General features: G+C 43.6%; 1 protein-coding gene across 3 annotated transcripts in view; it reads right to left on the bottom strand.

The window, feature by feature from the left end:
* Positions 1-16,536, bottom strand: part of NUF2 (NUF2 component of NDC80 kinetochore complex) — a 30,217-nt gene that overhangs the window by 1,781 nt on the left and 11,900 nt on the right. For 2 of the 3 annotated variants that reach the window (XM_025927850.2, XM_086694712.1), the window contains 7 exons: positions 15,947-16,020; positions 14,551-14,647; positions 13,188-13,250; positions 9,333-9,470; positions 7,207-7,347; positions 5,869-6,044; positions 4,636-4,771 (listed from right to left, as the gene is read on the bottom strand). In XM_025927850.2, coding sequence (XP_025783635.1) covers positions 4,636-4,771; positions 5,869-6,044; positions 7,207-7,347; positions 9,333-9,470; positions 13,188-13,250; positions 14,551-14,647; positions 15,947-16,020 — 825 coding nt within the window. The remainder of the gene's footprint in view (positions 1-4,635; positions 4,772-5,868; positions 6,045-7,206; positions 7,348-9,332; positions 9,471-13,187; positions 13,251-14,550; positions 14,648-15,946; positions 16,021-16,536) is intronic. The other variant, XR_015246422.1, reaches the window with a different exon arrangement.

Raw genomic sequence — 16,536 nt, 5'->3', positions numbered from 1 at the left:
TTTTGAAAGCTTTATTTCTTAAGTCTTAAAGGAAAAACAAGGTGAATTAGTTGCTAGCTTGTGTAAACACCATTTTAAAAAACTCAGCACATTCAGCAGCCATAGATCAATTTACCTTCCCAGTTCCATAGGGATGTACATTTATTCTTACTAAAAAGGAAGCTGAATAAATTTGGTAGTAAGGCAGTACTCGTGAGAAACTATTAAAACTAAGTGTTTAAATAAACACACACAATCTAAATATCTGAACCCACCGCTTCAACACCCCCAAACCCCTTCCTTCTGAGAACAGACAGACTCTCACGGAGGAACCAAAGCCCACAGATGGAGCCACCATAAATGAGTGACGCATCAAAGCCCATTCCAGGGCACAGCAACAGAAGCAAGCCGACCCTCATGGCCCTCACAGGACGTTAATGACAAGAAATCACAGCCCAAACAAATGCAGTTTTAGTTTCCAATTAAATTCTGTATCCAGGGGCACCTGGGTGGCTCAATCGGGCAAGTATCCAACTTCGGCTCAGGTCACGATCTCGCGGTTTGCGAGCTGGGGCCCCGCGTCAGGCTCTGTGCTGTCAGTGCAGGGCCCACTTTGGATCCCCCGTCTCCATCTCTCTGCCTCTCCTCTGCTCGTGCACACACGCACGCACGCTTGCTCTCTCTCTCTCTCTCAAAAATACACAGACATTTAAGATAAAAGTCCTAGAAGGCAGGGATCACGCCTTCCTTAGTCACAACTTATTCCAAGACAGGTGTAGCACCTGGCACCCAGCAGGTGCACAGGCCATTTGGAGAACAAGTGCCTGGATGAATAAAGTACAGAAAAAACAGGGAGCTCCTGTTTTTTTTTTTTTTTTTTTAATTTTTTTTTTTTTTTCAACGTTTATTTATTTTTGGGACAGAGAGAGACAGAGCATGAACGGGGAAGGGGCAGAGAGAGAGGGAGACACAGAATCGGAAACAGGCTCCAGGCTCTGAGCCATCAGCCCAGAGCCCGACGCGGGGCTCGAACTCACGGACTGCAAGATCGTGACCTGGCTGAAGTCGGACGCTTAACCGACTGCGCCACCCAGGCGCCCCAGGGAGCTCCTGTTTTCACCAGGGAAGTGTAACAACAGTGATATTCAGCAGGATGAATCTGGCAGCACTTAGGGCAGATCTGATGTAGAGAGTCATAAGTCAAGGAAGAAACTTAGCAAGTTTTTGGTACAATCCACGAGCATCACAGAATTTCGGGACAGAAAGGGGTGGTTATGAACAGTGCTACTGACTTTTAAAAAATCCTAACATTAACTTGGTGACTGGACACCAGGATTATCTAAACAAAGTCCAAAATTTCAACTCTTTGTGATAGAAAGTGATGGATGATGCCATCATATGAAGACATTGGGAAGAAATGGAGTAAAAGGGAAAGAGAGAAAGGGCAGAGGGGAAAGAAAAAGTGAGGAGGAGGAAGGCTGCTGTAAGATGCTGGGTGTCATGTGGATGTCACTCTGAAAATGTTATTTTTGTCGAGGTGGGCAAGCCCACGGAAAATATCCAGCAGGCAGTTACGAAAAAGAGCACAGTTGAGGTCACTGGACAGAACAGAAAGCCCGTGAGAAAACCCGTCCAAATAAAGGTGGTAACTGGAAGCAGAAGAGGTAGGTATCTCTGGGAAAAAAGGATATTGAAGGAAAAAAGGAATGTGAAGACCATTAGGGTCCCAGAGAATCGCACACAGCATGACTGGGCAACCGCAGTGCATCTCTTCCTTTCCACGGAGGGTGCTTATGAAAGAAGCTAAAAGGAGCTCTTTGGCAAAATGCATCGTGATTCACCAAGGATTTAGACGACCCATCCTGTTCAGAACCAACGGTTATCACAGTGCAGACTGGGTAAAGGTTAGAACCACCAGGCACCTTCAACAACTATCTCCGAAGTTTTGATCAGAGGTTCTCTGCCAGTCTGAAGGAAGAAAAACTTAACGCAGCAAAGGGCCCAATTCTAGTCAACATTCTCATTCTGGAGAAAAAGGCATGTTGGTCAAGTGTGCAGGTGACAGCTAACCCACAAAAAACAGTTAATGTGAGTGATACAAAGATTTCAAACGACCCTGATCCTTTGAAATCCACATTGAAGGAAATAAATGAAGCCTTGAAAAAATAGTAATAAAATTCTAAATTAAAAGTTCCAAGAAATGGCTGCATTAAAGTACGGGGAGACATTTTAACTAGGCAGAACTACATGTGGAAACGATAGGGGTCATTTAATTGATCACCAGCTCAATATGAGCCAAGGGCAAGCTGTTGCTCTAAAAATCCAAGCCAGGATCACACTTCATTAACAGGAGCGCCGTGCTCGGGGGCTGGCCACACCATTATTTGGAAGGCTATGTTTAGAACCAGGTCCTACATTTTAAACAGAATAATGACAAGCAGGAAACGGGGCGGAGTGGGGGGGAGAGACAGTAAACAGGATAGTAATGAATCTGAAAATTAAGCTATATAAAGAGTGGCTGGAAAACTGGGGCTCATTAACCCAGATGAGAAGGCTGAAGGAACCCACGGTCATTATCCTCAAATGTCTGCAGTGATATTAAGCAGAGGAAGATACAGATTTGTTCCAGAGAGATCTTGGTTCACTAGACTACAGAAATTATATTCTAAACTAAAAACGACAAGTAACATTTTAACAACCAAAGCTGTCCTGGTAAAACAGCTTGGGTGGTTATGGGCTCTGTGATACTGAAAACAATGAAGCGGAACCTATCAGTGGTTCTCAAAAGCCACAATAAAAAGTTCCAGTCTGTGGACCCCGTTGCTGAGGATTCTAATTCAGGACATCTGGGTGAGGGGTTGTGTTTATTTTGTAATTCCTCTTTGAATTCTAATGCAGAGCCAGTTTTAGCAATTTCATGCTAGAGGACCATCCAAGTTTACAAATATTTATGAAAAGCACACTACATAGAAGGCACCCGCCTAGGCACGGTTTCATGTACAATGATAAAAAATACATGATTGCTGCTGTCGAGAAACTTGAAATGTTACTGGCCAGACATCTCTGCGTTGCACACAGTAACATAAGGCAAGCAGGGCTGAGGGGCAGGAAGTCCTCCCACAGTAACTGCTTCACTAACTGTGCTTGACCCTGTGATAACAAGTAAATATGAATTGATTGAGTGATTTGGTTAAGAAGGAGGATTAAGGATCTCCTCTAAGATCTTTGTAAGCCACATTTTAGACATAAACAGAGGGACAAAGGCTGAGTCTTGGTGCATATCCAGGTAAGAGGCAGGAAAAAGAGAAGCCGTTGAAATCTAGAAAGAAAGGGAAGGGCAGAAAAAGTCAGGGCAGCGCACTGGGCAGACAGGCACAGGGAAACACAGCCCTTTCCCTTTCCTTTCTTGCTTCCTTCCCTCCGCAGGGGCCTCAAGACAGCCTTCAGTGTATGCACATGCACACCTACAAGTGGCCGTGCAACAACCTCTTTCAAGGACAGAACAGTCCCGAGAACGGGTGAGGGGCGTGTCTGCAGTGGCTTTTAGCATTCTGAGTCCTTGCAAACTGGATGTGGATGGTGGAAGGTAGTGACAGCAAGTATTTAAACATTTTTCAGGTATCAGGTTTTAGGAAACCTTGATCCAATATGGCAATATAAGGTGAAGGTAAGGTGAAGAAGAGTAAGGAAAAAAAAAAAGAGGTCATGGGATTTTACAAAGGGCTGTTTTCAGTGATTTCTGGTAGCAGTTTGGGCCAGTCTTGAGCATATAGGTCAAACTTCAAAAGTGAAGAGAAGATGAGGGGCTCCTGGGTGGCTCAGTCGGTTGTGCATCCGACTTCAGCTCAGGTCATGATCTCGCGGTTCACGAGTTGAAGCCCCACGTCGGGGTCTCTGCTGACAGCTCGGAGCCTGGAGCCTGCCTCGGATTCTGTGTCTCCTTCTCTCTCTGCCCCTCCCCTGCTTGTGCTCTTTCTCTCTCAAAAATAAAAAAAAAAAAACATTAAAAAAAAAAAGATTAAGAGATAATGAGCTCTAATAAACACATCAGAATAGATTACTTCTTTGAGACATCAGCAGTTAAGAAAAGGACAGAAGGTAAACACTTTATGTTTGGCACCACACCGACGTTTTGGAAGACACAAACGTGGAAGTCAAGATGTCTGTCCTCATTAAACTTGGAACTATGTACGAAATAAAATAAATACACTGAAACAAGCAAAGAATAAAACCAGTAACTTACTTTCAGGAATTGTGATAAAGATACCATTAAAAGTCTCCTCACACAGGGACTAACCTAAGCTATTTCATTTCACGTAACAACTCAAACACACTGAACACTGATGATAAATCATTTGGAGAGAAACTTTTTAGAGGACATTACTTACAATCATTATGCAAGTTTACTTATCAAAAAACGGTCAGAGCCTTTCGGGAGCACCTGCTCTTACTGCAGCAGGCCAGGGGGAAAGACCAGTGAAGAAAAGGTATGAAGGAGACAGACAAACACACACAGGTAAATGTGGAGACAGAACCCAAGGACGTAGGAGGTCAAGTTCTGCTTCAGAGAATGGACAGACCCTGACGATGAGGGTGACGGAACCGCCACTGTGAGCTGGTAGACGATGTGAAATTCACTTGTGAACACACACTCACCTGGGACTTCAGTCTCTCCCTTTCAGTGGCATCTTTCAGTTGCTGAATTCCCAATTTAATCTTCTGGATTTCTTGGTTAATTGTGGTTACTCGCTCATAGACAGCTCCTCTTTTTTCTTGAACTTTATTGCAATCTCTAAAGGAAAACAGAGACAGCTAAATTTTAATTCCACTCAAGCATCAGAAAAGGAAAACATTAACTCTAATACTGACTCCGAAGTGATCGCATCGATTTGTTTGACAAACCTAAACCCCTTCTCAAGACATAAAAGCAAATGGATGCAAACTCCGTGTGGTGCAGCCCCCGAGGGCTATTATTCAAAGCGGAGACTTGAAGTTACACTCCCCCAGGTGTCTTCACTCCTGTACTACGGATGGGGATGTGAATCAGTACAACTTTTCTGCAAGGCGGATTGGCCACAAATACAAAATCCACCGGTTCTGCCCTTTTTCTTCATCTGCATGAGGAAGAACAAAGGAAATCTTCACCATATACAGGCTGAAATATGGATCTTATGGGCATACGTGCTGTGCGTACTCTAAAAATACAGTCTCTGGGCACCTGGGTGGCTGAGTCAGTTAAGTGTCTGACTTGGGCTCAGGTCATGATCTCGTGGTTCATGGGTTGGGGCCCCGTGTCGGGCTCTATGCTGACAGCTCGGAGCCTGGAGCCTGCTTCGGATTCTGCGTCTCCGTCTCTCTCTGCCCCTCCCTGGCTCACACTCTGTCTCTCTTGCTCTCAAAAATAAATAAATATTAAATAAACAAACAAACAAACAAAAGGGAACTGACTGGAAGCACACTGGCTAACAACAATAACATGCTTACTGAAGTATTAATTCTTACTAGATTAAAAAACGGGGGCAAAACAAAACAAAATCCTCAAAACAAAACATGGATGCTATAATGCCATAGCCCAGCTGGACTGTAAGACGGGCCAGGCGGTTCATCTTCCGAGAGGGCACGGAAATGAGCAGAGATACCAGAGGCCCTTCTGGAGAACCAGGCAAAGCAAACACTAGTGTGATGTACGGAAAAGGAAAAACCGAGGACCTACAACATCTCTCCATCCGCACACAGCATTAGGAGATTCATAATGAATTCATCTCTGGTCACCCAAAGGCGGGACCCCTTTTTGAGATTACAGGAGCTTTGGAATCTTAGGGAGGTGACAACATGCTAGCTTTCCCCGCTTATTTTCTCTAACACATTGAAGTGACAATGACTCCATACTCAATCACCGTGCGTTTGTACTGCTTGACGTCCTCGTGCTTCTTATTTATTTTGAATTGTGCTGTGGCAAGTTTTTCCTTCTTCCCAATCATCAGTCTTTTGAAGGAATTTTCTTCAGTCTTCAGTTTCTTCAGTTCTGACTCATCACTCTCAATTTGGTCCTCCAAGTTCAGGCTCTGCGTTTTACCACAAGGACGTAAAGTCAATACAACCCATTACGATTTACAAACAAGAGGAATGTCTATTTCTTGGATGAGCTCTACGAAGATACAGTTGGAAGATGAGAAAAACCCGGACCGTCCGGAGGGCACGGGAAGGCGCCGGGGACCCTGGGAAAGGACGGGACACCCGGCGAGGGGTCCGTACGGGGTCGCTCATCAGTGAGGATGAGGACAGAGCCGTGTGCTAGGAGGACCGGCCGAGAGGCTGTGCCGAGGGCGCTGGGCCTGAGCTAAGGTAGGAGGAACAAGGAGAAAGGGGAAGTGCAAGGAACTGTTACGGCAGGTGCACCTCAGTCTTTTCTTGCTGACTCCAGACGGCAGATAAGGGAGTACGTGCTTGGGAAAGATTACCCCAGGCAACCTCACCTTCTACCCCTCTCTTCCCTCAAAGAAGAAGTCCTTTGTCAAATGCAAAGTCAGTGATCCTGGGGACAGTCTGGATTACTATGATAGAGTGAAGACGTGAAAAAGGATTTTCAAGCTTCCAGCCTGAGAAACTTAAGTAACATTAGTATACCTCTGGAGCCCCAGAGCAGGGCCTACATTGTAAACCTAAATCTCCTTATAGACCCCAGGGATGGCGCATTTGCAACTGTTAGTACAGGTTTAAAATTCCATTACTTTTTTCCCCAAAATACACATGGCAATATGCCATGTTACTTAATTTATTATTCATCTCATCTGAAAGTTTAACATAGGCCTTCCCACTACTGTGTGCAACAAGAAAACTTTTGGGGCGCCTGGGTGGCTCCGTCGGGTAAGCATCCAACTCAATCTCGGCTCAGATCATGATCTCACGGTGCGGGAGATCGAGCCCCATGTTAGGCTCTGTGCTGACAGCTCAGAATCTGCTTGGGATTCTCTGTCTCCCTCTCTCTGCCCCTCCCCGACTCGTTCTCTCTTTCTCTCTCTCTCTCAAAAATAAAATAAGGTAAGTATTTAAAAACAAAAAAAGAAGAAGAATGTTTCGTTGCCCAGCATACACTGCCACATCTATTATTCTCTAGAATGACCTTGCTTTTCTTTAGGAAAATAGTAACAAAAAGTAAAAGCAAATCCAAGCAACTATAGTAAACCATTACATAATAAAAGCATTAAAATGCTACATAATACAAACCTCCTTTAAGATGTTGGTTAACTTTTCCCTATTATCTGCAAGGTCCTGTATTTTCTTCTGATATAACTGTACCTCCAGCTGACATGAAGGCAAGCACTCAACTGAGTCTCTGTAGATTTCGTATTTTTCCATCACTTCTTGCTTTGAGAGAGAAAACAAAACACATAAAAGCCAGTGTGATAGTCTCCTTTATGAAACTGCAGTACTGTGTTTGGTCTTAAACAATTTCTGCACTTAATACTGAAAGCTTAAGAGCAGAGAACAATTAAGTTTCTGGGTCAGGGAGAAAGCACTATTACTGACACGTGTCTAAGTACATACAATTATGCTTCCTAATTGCCAGATATCCTTGCACAACGGAGAACTGCCACAATTTTACTAAATCACTCACTGAAGTACCTTCCAAAGGTTATTCATGGTGAGTTTAAAAGAGTTCATGTCTGCTAATATTCAAACTACTCCTAATTACTCCTGGGCAATCGTATTACCAATGATAATCTTCCTGTTCATCTTTCTAATAACCATTGCTACAGCAGATTCTTTTTAAAAGATTAATTCGTCTCCTGAAATTAGAAAATGAACATGTTTACTACAACCCCTGGAACAACAGGCTTCCTTTCCTTCTCCCAGGGGCCCGTCCCCGTCCCCGCCCACCTTATTGGCCAACTGGACTTTGTCCTCAGTGAAACGTTTCATCAGATGACTGCTCACTTTTCTGTTGTCTTTTTCTTCCCAATTTGTAAATACTTTTGCATCTCTGAGTGTCATAGATATAACCTCTTTACCTCTCATGCACTATAAACATGTTCCATAGGTCTTCTTTTCTCTACAGATTTGGATTTCCTATCTTAATTTAAAAAAAAAAAAAATCTAGCCCAGTTCAAGATTATACAAATGTTCTCCTAAAATTTCTAAAATTAAGTTTTAATCCACATAGAATTTACTTTTGTAAATGGCACATTTTCTTCTTTTCTTCTAAATGAATGGCCAACTGAGCCAGAACTGTTTACTGAATAAACTACACTTTTCTCTTAAATACTCAGATCTATTTGTTGGCTTTCATTTCCGTTCTGCTGTCTATTCCTGTAACAGGATCTTAATGATCAGGAATGGCTGGAATAACGAATTCAGAAATAAACCAGAAATGTTCCTTTAATGGAGTTTAAAAACCCTGCCTCACAAAGGATGCTAAATTGTCCACCCACTTCTACTTCTGTCCCTGTCCACCTCCATCCATCTCCCACAGTGACCCATCATCTTTTTAAACATAAATTATATCACGTTCCAACATCCCCCTTTTAAACTAGTCAGTGGTATGCCCCGCTCCCACAGTAAAATCCAGCACCCTGAAAAATCTGCCTGGTGCCAGTTTTTCTATCATCACCTCATGCCATTCCCCTTCCTACGTTTAAGGTGTTATTCTTTGAGTACACCTTGCTCCCTTCTACCTCAAAGAATTTGCAAATGCTGTTCCCACTCCTCAGATGCTCTTCCATGCATTTAGTAGGATAAACATTGTTCATCCTTCAGACGTCAACATCAATTTCTACTTCCTTCCCCCTCTACTCCCAGAGTTCCAAAATATTAAATTAGACCACCATCATTGCATTATTTCAAAGAACCCCATATGATTTTGTTTGTTTCTCTTTTTGGCACTTTTTAAAAAGTATTTTTAGAACAGTTTTAGGTTCACAGTAAACCTGAGTCAGCAGGTACAGGGATTTCCCATGTGCTTCCTACCCCAACACACGCACACCCTGCGCATTTTCATAATACATATTATAATCTGTAATTATGTACTTGATTATAAACTTCATACCTTTCTCCATCATATAAAGTAAGCAGGTCTCACAAGGACAGAGAATTTCTATTTTGATCATCCAGCACAAGGTCTCAAAACTTTGTTGTATAATTGAACAAATGTCTTAAAAGCGTACTTCCTTTCCCTACACCTGCTTTAGAGAAGAGCTGTATCTTAGAGACAAGGGCAAGAAGCTTAAGAAAAAAAGAAGTGTGGATAAACTGGGTACCACAAAACTAACACACCATTAAGCAAGAGTTGCTAAAAAGAAAAAATACATATAGAGAAAAGCATTAAAATTTTTTTAAATAAAAAGGAAATTCACCCTGGAATTTTTAAGTTTCTGGACGGTATCTTTCATTTTTTCTTTATAATTCTTTAGTTTCTCTGGAGAATCCACAATTTTTGTTTTCAAACTCTCTTGCACTTCTTTCAAAGAAACTACGGACAATTTTAGTTCATTCTGTTAAGAAAACATATTTATATTAGATACAATAATAAAACTGGTAACTTACCATTACGACAACGGAAAAGGACAAAGGAACGGGGTCTCTGCTCGCCGTGGTGGGGGCGGCTGTACAACTACGACCCTGTCACTCGCCTGCGTATTTGCTCCCATTCGTCTGTGGGCCGAAGACCAAGCCCCTGAGCAGGACATTCAAGGCCCTTCGCCGTGTACCCCTCCCGTCCTCGCCAGGGTCCTCTTCCGCCAGGGCCCCGCTCTACCTACGACCTGCTAACGCCAGGCCTAGGCTCGGAAGGTGCCAGCGATGTCTCTCTGATCAGCATGGTCCTTCTGAAAACCGTCAGCCCTGTGCCGCCTGTGAGCTCCATTAATCCTTGGAAATCCTGCCCCCACTGCCTTTACGTCCTTCTATAAACAACACCATCACTGTTCAGGGGACACTATCCGTATGTACTTCATATGTGTTGCTGACTTTGGCTGGGTGACCTGGAGTTGTGTAAAGTTCTTTTGTGTTCCCAGAGCACACACCAAGCACTAGCACTGAGGGGGTGATCGACACATGCTTGCTGAATTAAAACAAATTTCCTGGGGCGCCTGGGTGGCGCAGTCGGTTGGGCGTCCGACTTCAGCCAGGTCACGATCTCGCGGTCCATGAGTTCGAGCCCCGCGTCAGGCTCTGGGCTGATGGCTCAGGGCCTGGAGACTGCTTCTGATTCTGTGTCTCCCTCTCTCTCTGCCCCTCCCCCGTTCATGCTCTGTCTCTCTCTGTCCCAAAAATAAATAAAAAACGTTGAAAAAAAAATTAAAAAAAAAAAAAATTTCCTTAGTCTCCCGAATTTCAAACCACCCAGGGAACTGAGGTGAAGGGCATCAGAAAACGCTATTAAAACTTCTCTGTAAGTGTAAGGGCGCCTGGGTGGCTCAGCCAGTTGAACCTCTGACTCTTGATTTCGGCTCAGGTCGTGATCTCACGGTTCGTAGGTTCAAGCGCGGAGCCTGCTTGGGATTCTCCCTCTCTCCCTCTCTTTCTGCCCTTCCCCTGTTCATGCTCTTTCTCGCTCTCTCTCAAAATAAATAAATATTTAAAAAAAAAAATCTCTGCAAGTCTAAAATTATATAAAAAGAAAAATATTCACATGAACTTCCTCCCAAAGTATTAGCTGATAAATTACATTTACATTGTTTTGAGACACTCTATGACTCAATGAATCGATATAGAAAGGTCTCCAAGAAATATTAAGTGCAAGAACCAATTACAGATCAATATACAACACAAAACAGAATAGTTTCTACGAAAGCAGAATAATGAAAAAGCAAGACAACCATATGCCTCTACACAGGTGCACACCATGTCAGGGAAAAGGACGGGAGGGTGTGGCCTGCAGGGTAAGCGGGCCCAGAGAAGAGGGGCTTTGTGTCTCACTCGCTGTCCCTGGTCTCTCCCTGCATATATAAAGATACACACGTTATGCCATTTGAGTATTTCACAACAGGAATGTACTACTATATGGCTCGTGTAACTTGTCTACAAGTTTTTTTTTTTTAACTAAAAAGGACCACAAATGATCTCACCTTTTTTCCAACTAACTCGGGGAGGCCAAAGTTGAATGTTTGAAACAATGTGTCTGTTATTTTAGCAAACCGCCCCACTGTCTGCTCCTTCGTGCTCCACAAAACTAGTGATCACTTTCCTTACAACTGACACTGACTTTCATCACATTTTTTCCCTTTATAAAAAGCTTAGATTGGATACTATAAGTACAAAATGATTTCATTTTAATGTAGCTTTAAATGGGACAGAAAGAAATGGATAATAAAACTGAACCACAGCCAATACTACTCAGATAAAAGCCTTTGCTAATAAAAAGAGTGACAGAAAAACAAGGAACATGTTCCACCAAAGTAAATTTCAGGCGGATCTAAAGTGTCAGTGTTAACAGGGAAGCCATAAAAGTACAAGGAGACAATGTGGGATTAAACAAATGAGAAGTGGGACAGTATTTTCTACGTAAATAATTCAAGCCATGGGGCGCCTGGGTGGCGCAGTCGGTTGGGCGTCCGACTTCAGCCAGGTCACGATCTCGCGGTCCGTGAGTTCGAGCCCCGCGTCAGGCTCTGGGCTGATGGCTCGGAGCCTGGAGCCTGTTTCCGATTCTGAGTCTCCCTCTCTCTCTGCCCCTCTCCCGTTCATGCTCTGTCTCTCTCTGTCCCAAAAATAAATAAACGTTGAAAAAAAAAAAAAACAAAACTTTTAAGAATTCAAGCCACAAACCGTGAAGCCCATGTCTATATGTTTTACCACATTGAAAACATAAGCCTTCTCATGGGGAAAAAAATGATGAATTTAAAAGACAAATAGTTAATACCCCAAACTGATAAATCTTCTTTAAAAAAAATGAAATAAGCAGGGTGCCCACGTGGCTCAGTTGGTTGAGCGTCTGGCTTTGGCTCAGGTCATGATCTAACGGTTTATGAGTTCAAGCCCCATGCTGGGCTCTCCACAGACAGCTCGGAGCCTGGAGCCTGCTTCGGATCCTGGGTCTCCCTCTCTCTCTGCCCCTCCCCCTCTCGAGCTCTGTCTCTCTCAAAAATAAGTAAACATTAAAAAAATAAATTAAAAAAAAATGAAATGAAATGAAAGGAACACAGATAGCTTACAAAATAAGAAACAAAAGTAAATGATTGAATCAAGATGTCGAAATCACTAAGAATCAAAAAAAATCAAAATTAAAATGAGGTGTTTTTTTCCTACAAAAGTGACAAAGAGAGCAAACTAAAAACATCCATTTTTGGCAAGAGTGTAGGGAAAAGAACACTCATATTGTATCAGTAGGAATGCAAGTTGATATCTTTTTAGAAGTCAGTTTAGCAAGGTGGATCAATTTTAAATACTTTTTCAAGTTTATTTATTTATGTTTGAGAGACAGACAGAGAGAGTGAGCAGGGGAAGGGGAAGGAGAGAGGGAGAGACAGAATCCCAAGCAAGCTACACACGGTCAGCACAGAGCCCGACGCGGAGCTCGAACTCACAAACCGCGAGATCACGACCTGAGCCAAAACCAAGAGTCAGAGGCTCAAGCGACTGAGCCACCCAGGGGCCCCTCGGTGGGTCGATTTTACACGTGTGTTCCCCTTCACCCAGAAATCCTACATGTGGGAATTTATTCTAAGATGAAGGGCAGCAGGTGCACAAATATTGACGCCCGTACGTGTGTAGCACGTACACGCTGCTGTCCAATCGCAGAAAAATTAGAAGCCAGAGGACGTCTATCAACAGGACACTAGAAGTATCTACGTTAGCCCAACGCACAACCATGGGTAGCCATTAAGATGATGAGGATCGACGGTGACGTGCTAACTCTCTACACTCTTTTGTTACGTGAAAGCAGGCAGGTGTGAGGCGTGAAGGGTCTAGCATTCCCCATGAACATTCCCCGTGTACAATCACACGTGCTTGTCCGCAGAGACAAGCATCATCTGGGACACATCTCAGACTGTGCGGGAGCTTTCAGGTGATTTTCGCTTTCCTCACACATTTCTGTGTTTCCGTTTTTTGACAGTAGTCAGCTATTGTATTTAAATTGAAAAAAGTTCAATTAGTTTCGGTTTAAGGAAAAAGGGAGAAACACGTGACCGTAACAACACACACAGTTCAAACATTCCTCACACAACACAGGCAAACCTTCAGGGCTAGTTATATGAAAAGGAGCTTACCAAACGCTTGGTTTTCTCTGAAATCTCTGACTTCTTTTGGGAATTTCCGTCTTGTAGCACTATCTAAGGAAAAAAGCAAACAACTCTTCTCTAATGATTCAAAATAGATTTAAATTTGCCACTAACATAAAGGTAAGAAAGGAGTTAAATGGATTAGACCATAATATATATACTCAAACTTATCTATTTGTGATACCACTGCTCCAAAACAAATATCTAACAGCTCCTCTACTAAGCAGTCAAGTCCAAATAAGTGCATAAGTACTTATGTCCTAACAACTCAGTAGCCCTTTGAAAAAGCAATATATACAAATTGAAAGAAAAAGATGTTTATTTTATTCTCAAATAACCACAACTAGTCCCAAATTGGATGTGTGTACCTGTTGCACACCGCACAAATGCACACATCTTGGAATCAGATTGGACTCAGACATTCTCATTTCCTGTTCTGAGATTTTTTCACGTAGTCCTGGTTTTTTAGCACAGCCAATGTCAAAACCCAGGTTCACAAAGATACGAAAGGAAGGTAATGTGAGCTGTTGGAACTGTGGACTATCTTGAACTGGTGGTTCAAGCAGGGTATGGCAGATGCAGATTATCACTGTTTCCCTTGAAATTTTAAAATATCCTGAAGCACCCCTGCGGGTTTGCCGTGGTGTCCAGGGTGCCATGGGACAGTTTGGGAACAGCGGGAGTAGAAAAAGGGAAATCCTAAAAAACCCCAGTCAACGAGACAGCGTATAACCCTGACAACACGAGTACATAACTCATGGTCAACAGAAGCATACATCCACTCTAAGGGGCACAAGTGGGCACAGCAATGTACCCTGTATCTTTAGCAACTGGAAGTAACATGCCCTGACCCCTCCACACCCACCAAAAAAAAAAAAAAAAAAAAAAAAAAAAAAGGCGGTGTTTTTAAATTTTAAGCTAACAACCGTGAAAATAAAACGAGACCTCGCTCACATGGAGTCGGGAGGCCAGGAGGGGGAGCCCTCACCCCGCACCACTCCATGTCAATTACGGGAAGCCTCGGCAACCGCAGGCCCAATGCTGGCAGGAGGTTCATGGCATCTCCACTGGGAATCAACTCCCCCAACCACCTCGCCACTCAGCCAAGGAGAAGCCACCAGCAGCCTCAACTTCTGCTTTTCCTCCGTGGACTTTCTTTCAAAGTCGCCCCTCCCAACCCCCTCCTTCTCCATAAAGTAACATCGCTCTCCTTGTCGGACTAGCCCTCAGCTCGTGCTCAGCTGATGTGTACCGTGTACCAAGTTGCGACTCTCTGCTCTTCCCACATACACCCATTTTTGCTGATAAGATTAAGGGACTGTTTCATTTTTACGGTCAACACAGCTGATACCGTTTTCTGGCGAAACTCTTGATTCAGCGATTGCTGCAGCTCCTGAATATCATCTGAAAGCTGCTTGAACTCTGCTTGTTCTTCGACTGGAACAGAACTAAACATAGCAAAATAGATTAAAATGACACATACCAAGTTCTTAACTGTGCAAGGCCAAAACCGTCCCTGTCCTCAAATAACTCAGATGGAAAAACAAGAAACAAAAAACTATCTGTTTTCATGTTTCTGAATTCTCATCCTTTCATGTGACAGGGGTTTAAAATAGACGAGCTGACCTCTACGACACGGAAAATAAAAATCAGGTGGGCTCCTTCGGCCGCCCACCGCCCAGTCTATGGATGGACTCCTCTGCACTCATACCCGCCCCTTCTAACTTGGCTCCTGATACGAGGGGCGGGACATCCCTTTCTGTTCGTGCCCGTGCCTGCCTGGCTGCTCTCCTCCCCTCTCTCCCCTGCATCCCGCATTCCTTTACTCTGCCCGTCCTTCCTAACAGCACTTGCCCACGTAAAGGTCTCTGCCCTGCGCGTGGCTCTCAGCTTCGGTTTTGAGACGCGGTCTAGAACTGTGCTTTTTGCTATCACTTCCCTGGCTGCTAGTGCGCTGAATAATCTTGACATGTTTTCAACTGGCCATTTGCACGTATTCCTCCGTAAATCCCGTGTTCAACCTTTGCCCATTCTTCTCTCATCCTTTGGCTCCTGGTTTGTACATCTGTGTATCAGGCTTCGTTAGGGACAGGGCCGTTCTGCTGCACATGCTGGAAACACCTGCTCCTGGTTTGTTACTCATCTTTTCCCTTGGCTCACGCCAAATTTACCTGTTAAATTTTACTACCTGCCTCCTACCCCTAGACTTCACAGCTTCCGGCTGTCTCTAAATCTACACACGGACAGGTGAGGAATGTTCTCCCCGAAGCAGGTCAACTCAAAACTGTCAAGAAATCAGAAGGGATAAAAAAAATCCCTCTGCTCAAAGTCTATGTACCTGGCCAAGAAATCACAACTCCTGAATGACTCTCCCCGCTGACCAACAAAGCAAAACAAAGCTCTGTTGAAGGAGTAAAACTTGCCCAGAATTAACAGACCTTAAGGAACAGAGTCCAGTTAGTCCCCTACACTAGTAACTCCGGACACAATTTAGGAGGTAAGTTCACGGCTTTACACATCTCAGGCTAATTTCACTAACCACAAGGATAAAGTTAAAGAATATATTAGGTACGAAGAGTTAGAAAGAAGGAAAGCTAGTTTTTCTTTTTAGAACAGGTACACTTAGACCGTCTGCTATTTAGTGAGGGCAGTGGGGGAGACCTGAAGGGGACCGCAGGACTGCAAAGTCCTCCCCGCGATTCACTCTGCATCCCGAAACCGTACTCATTCGTAAATCTCCAACTTACTCAAGTCTCTCCAGTTTCATCAATGCCTCCTGGTGTGCAGTATTCAACTGGTGCATTTTGTCCACAGAAGATTTCTGTTAAAGCAAATTTTGTATTAGTGCTTTTCAATATAAACAGCGATGTGTTTAAAAAAACATCTACCGGTTCACACCACAGAATGCTTACCCCTCGTCTTTCACCATCAGAAATAAGAAATTTAAGAGAGAACAGGCATTCGTGATGAGTGAACTAGAAACTTTCTTGTTCACACATAAATGCCAAGTTCCTACCACAGGCAGGCACTGTGCTAAGTGCCAGGAACAATACCCAAGAAGACGAAGTTACACTTCGGACTTAACTAGCTCCTTGAAGAGTCAGACACACGCACGGAAGACCGCAGAGCAACCTGCTACAGGACTAGATACAATGACACCCAAACCCGACGTGGGTAACGGCTGGGGAGGAGTGTCCCCGGGGCTTCGTAAAACCAACAGATGTTTGAGCTGTGGCTTAAAAAATGAGAAATCAGCCAAGCAAAACTGTATGTTTCTGTGTGTGTTAGCAAATACGTGTGTAAGCTCTGGAGAGTGTGTGATGTTGAGGAAGTATAA

This window comes from Puma concolor, chromosome E4, assembly GCF_028749965.1.
Source record: "Puma concolor isolate L17-30 chromosome E4, mPumCon1.1.hap2, whole genome shotgun sequence".
Classification (NCBI taxonomy): domain Eukaryota; kingdom Metazoa; phylum Chordata; class Mammalia; order Carnivora; family Felidae; genus Puma; species Puma concolor.
This window is presented reverse-complemented; position numbering and strand designations above follow the sequence as displayed.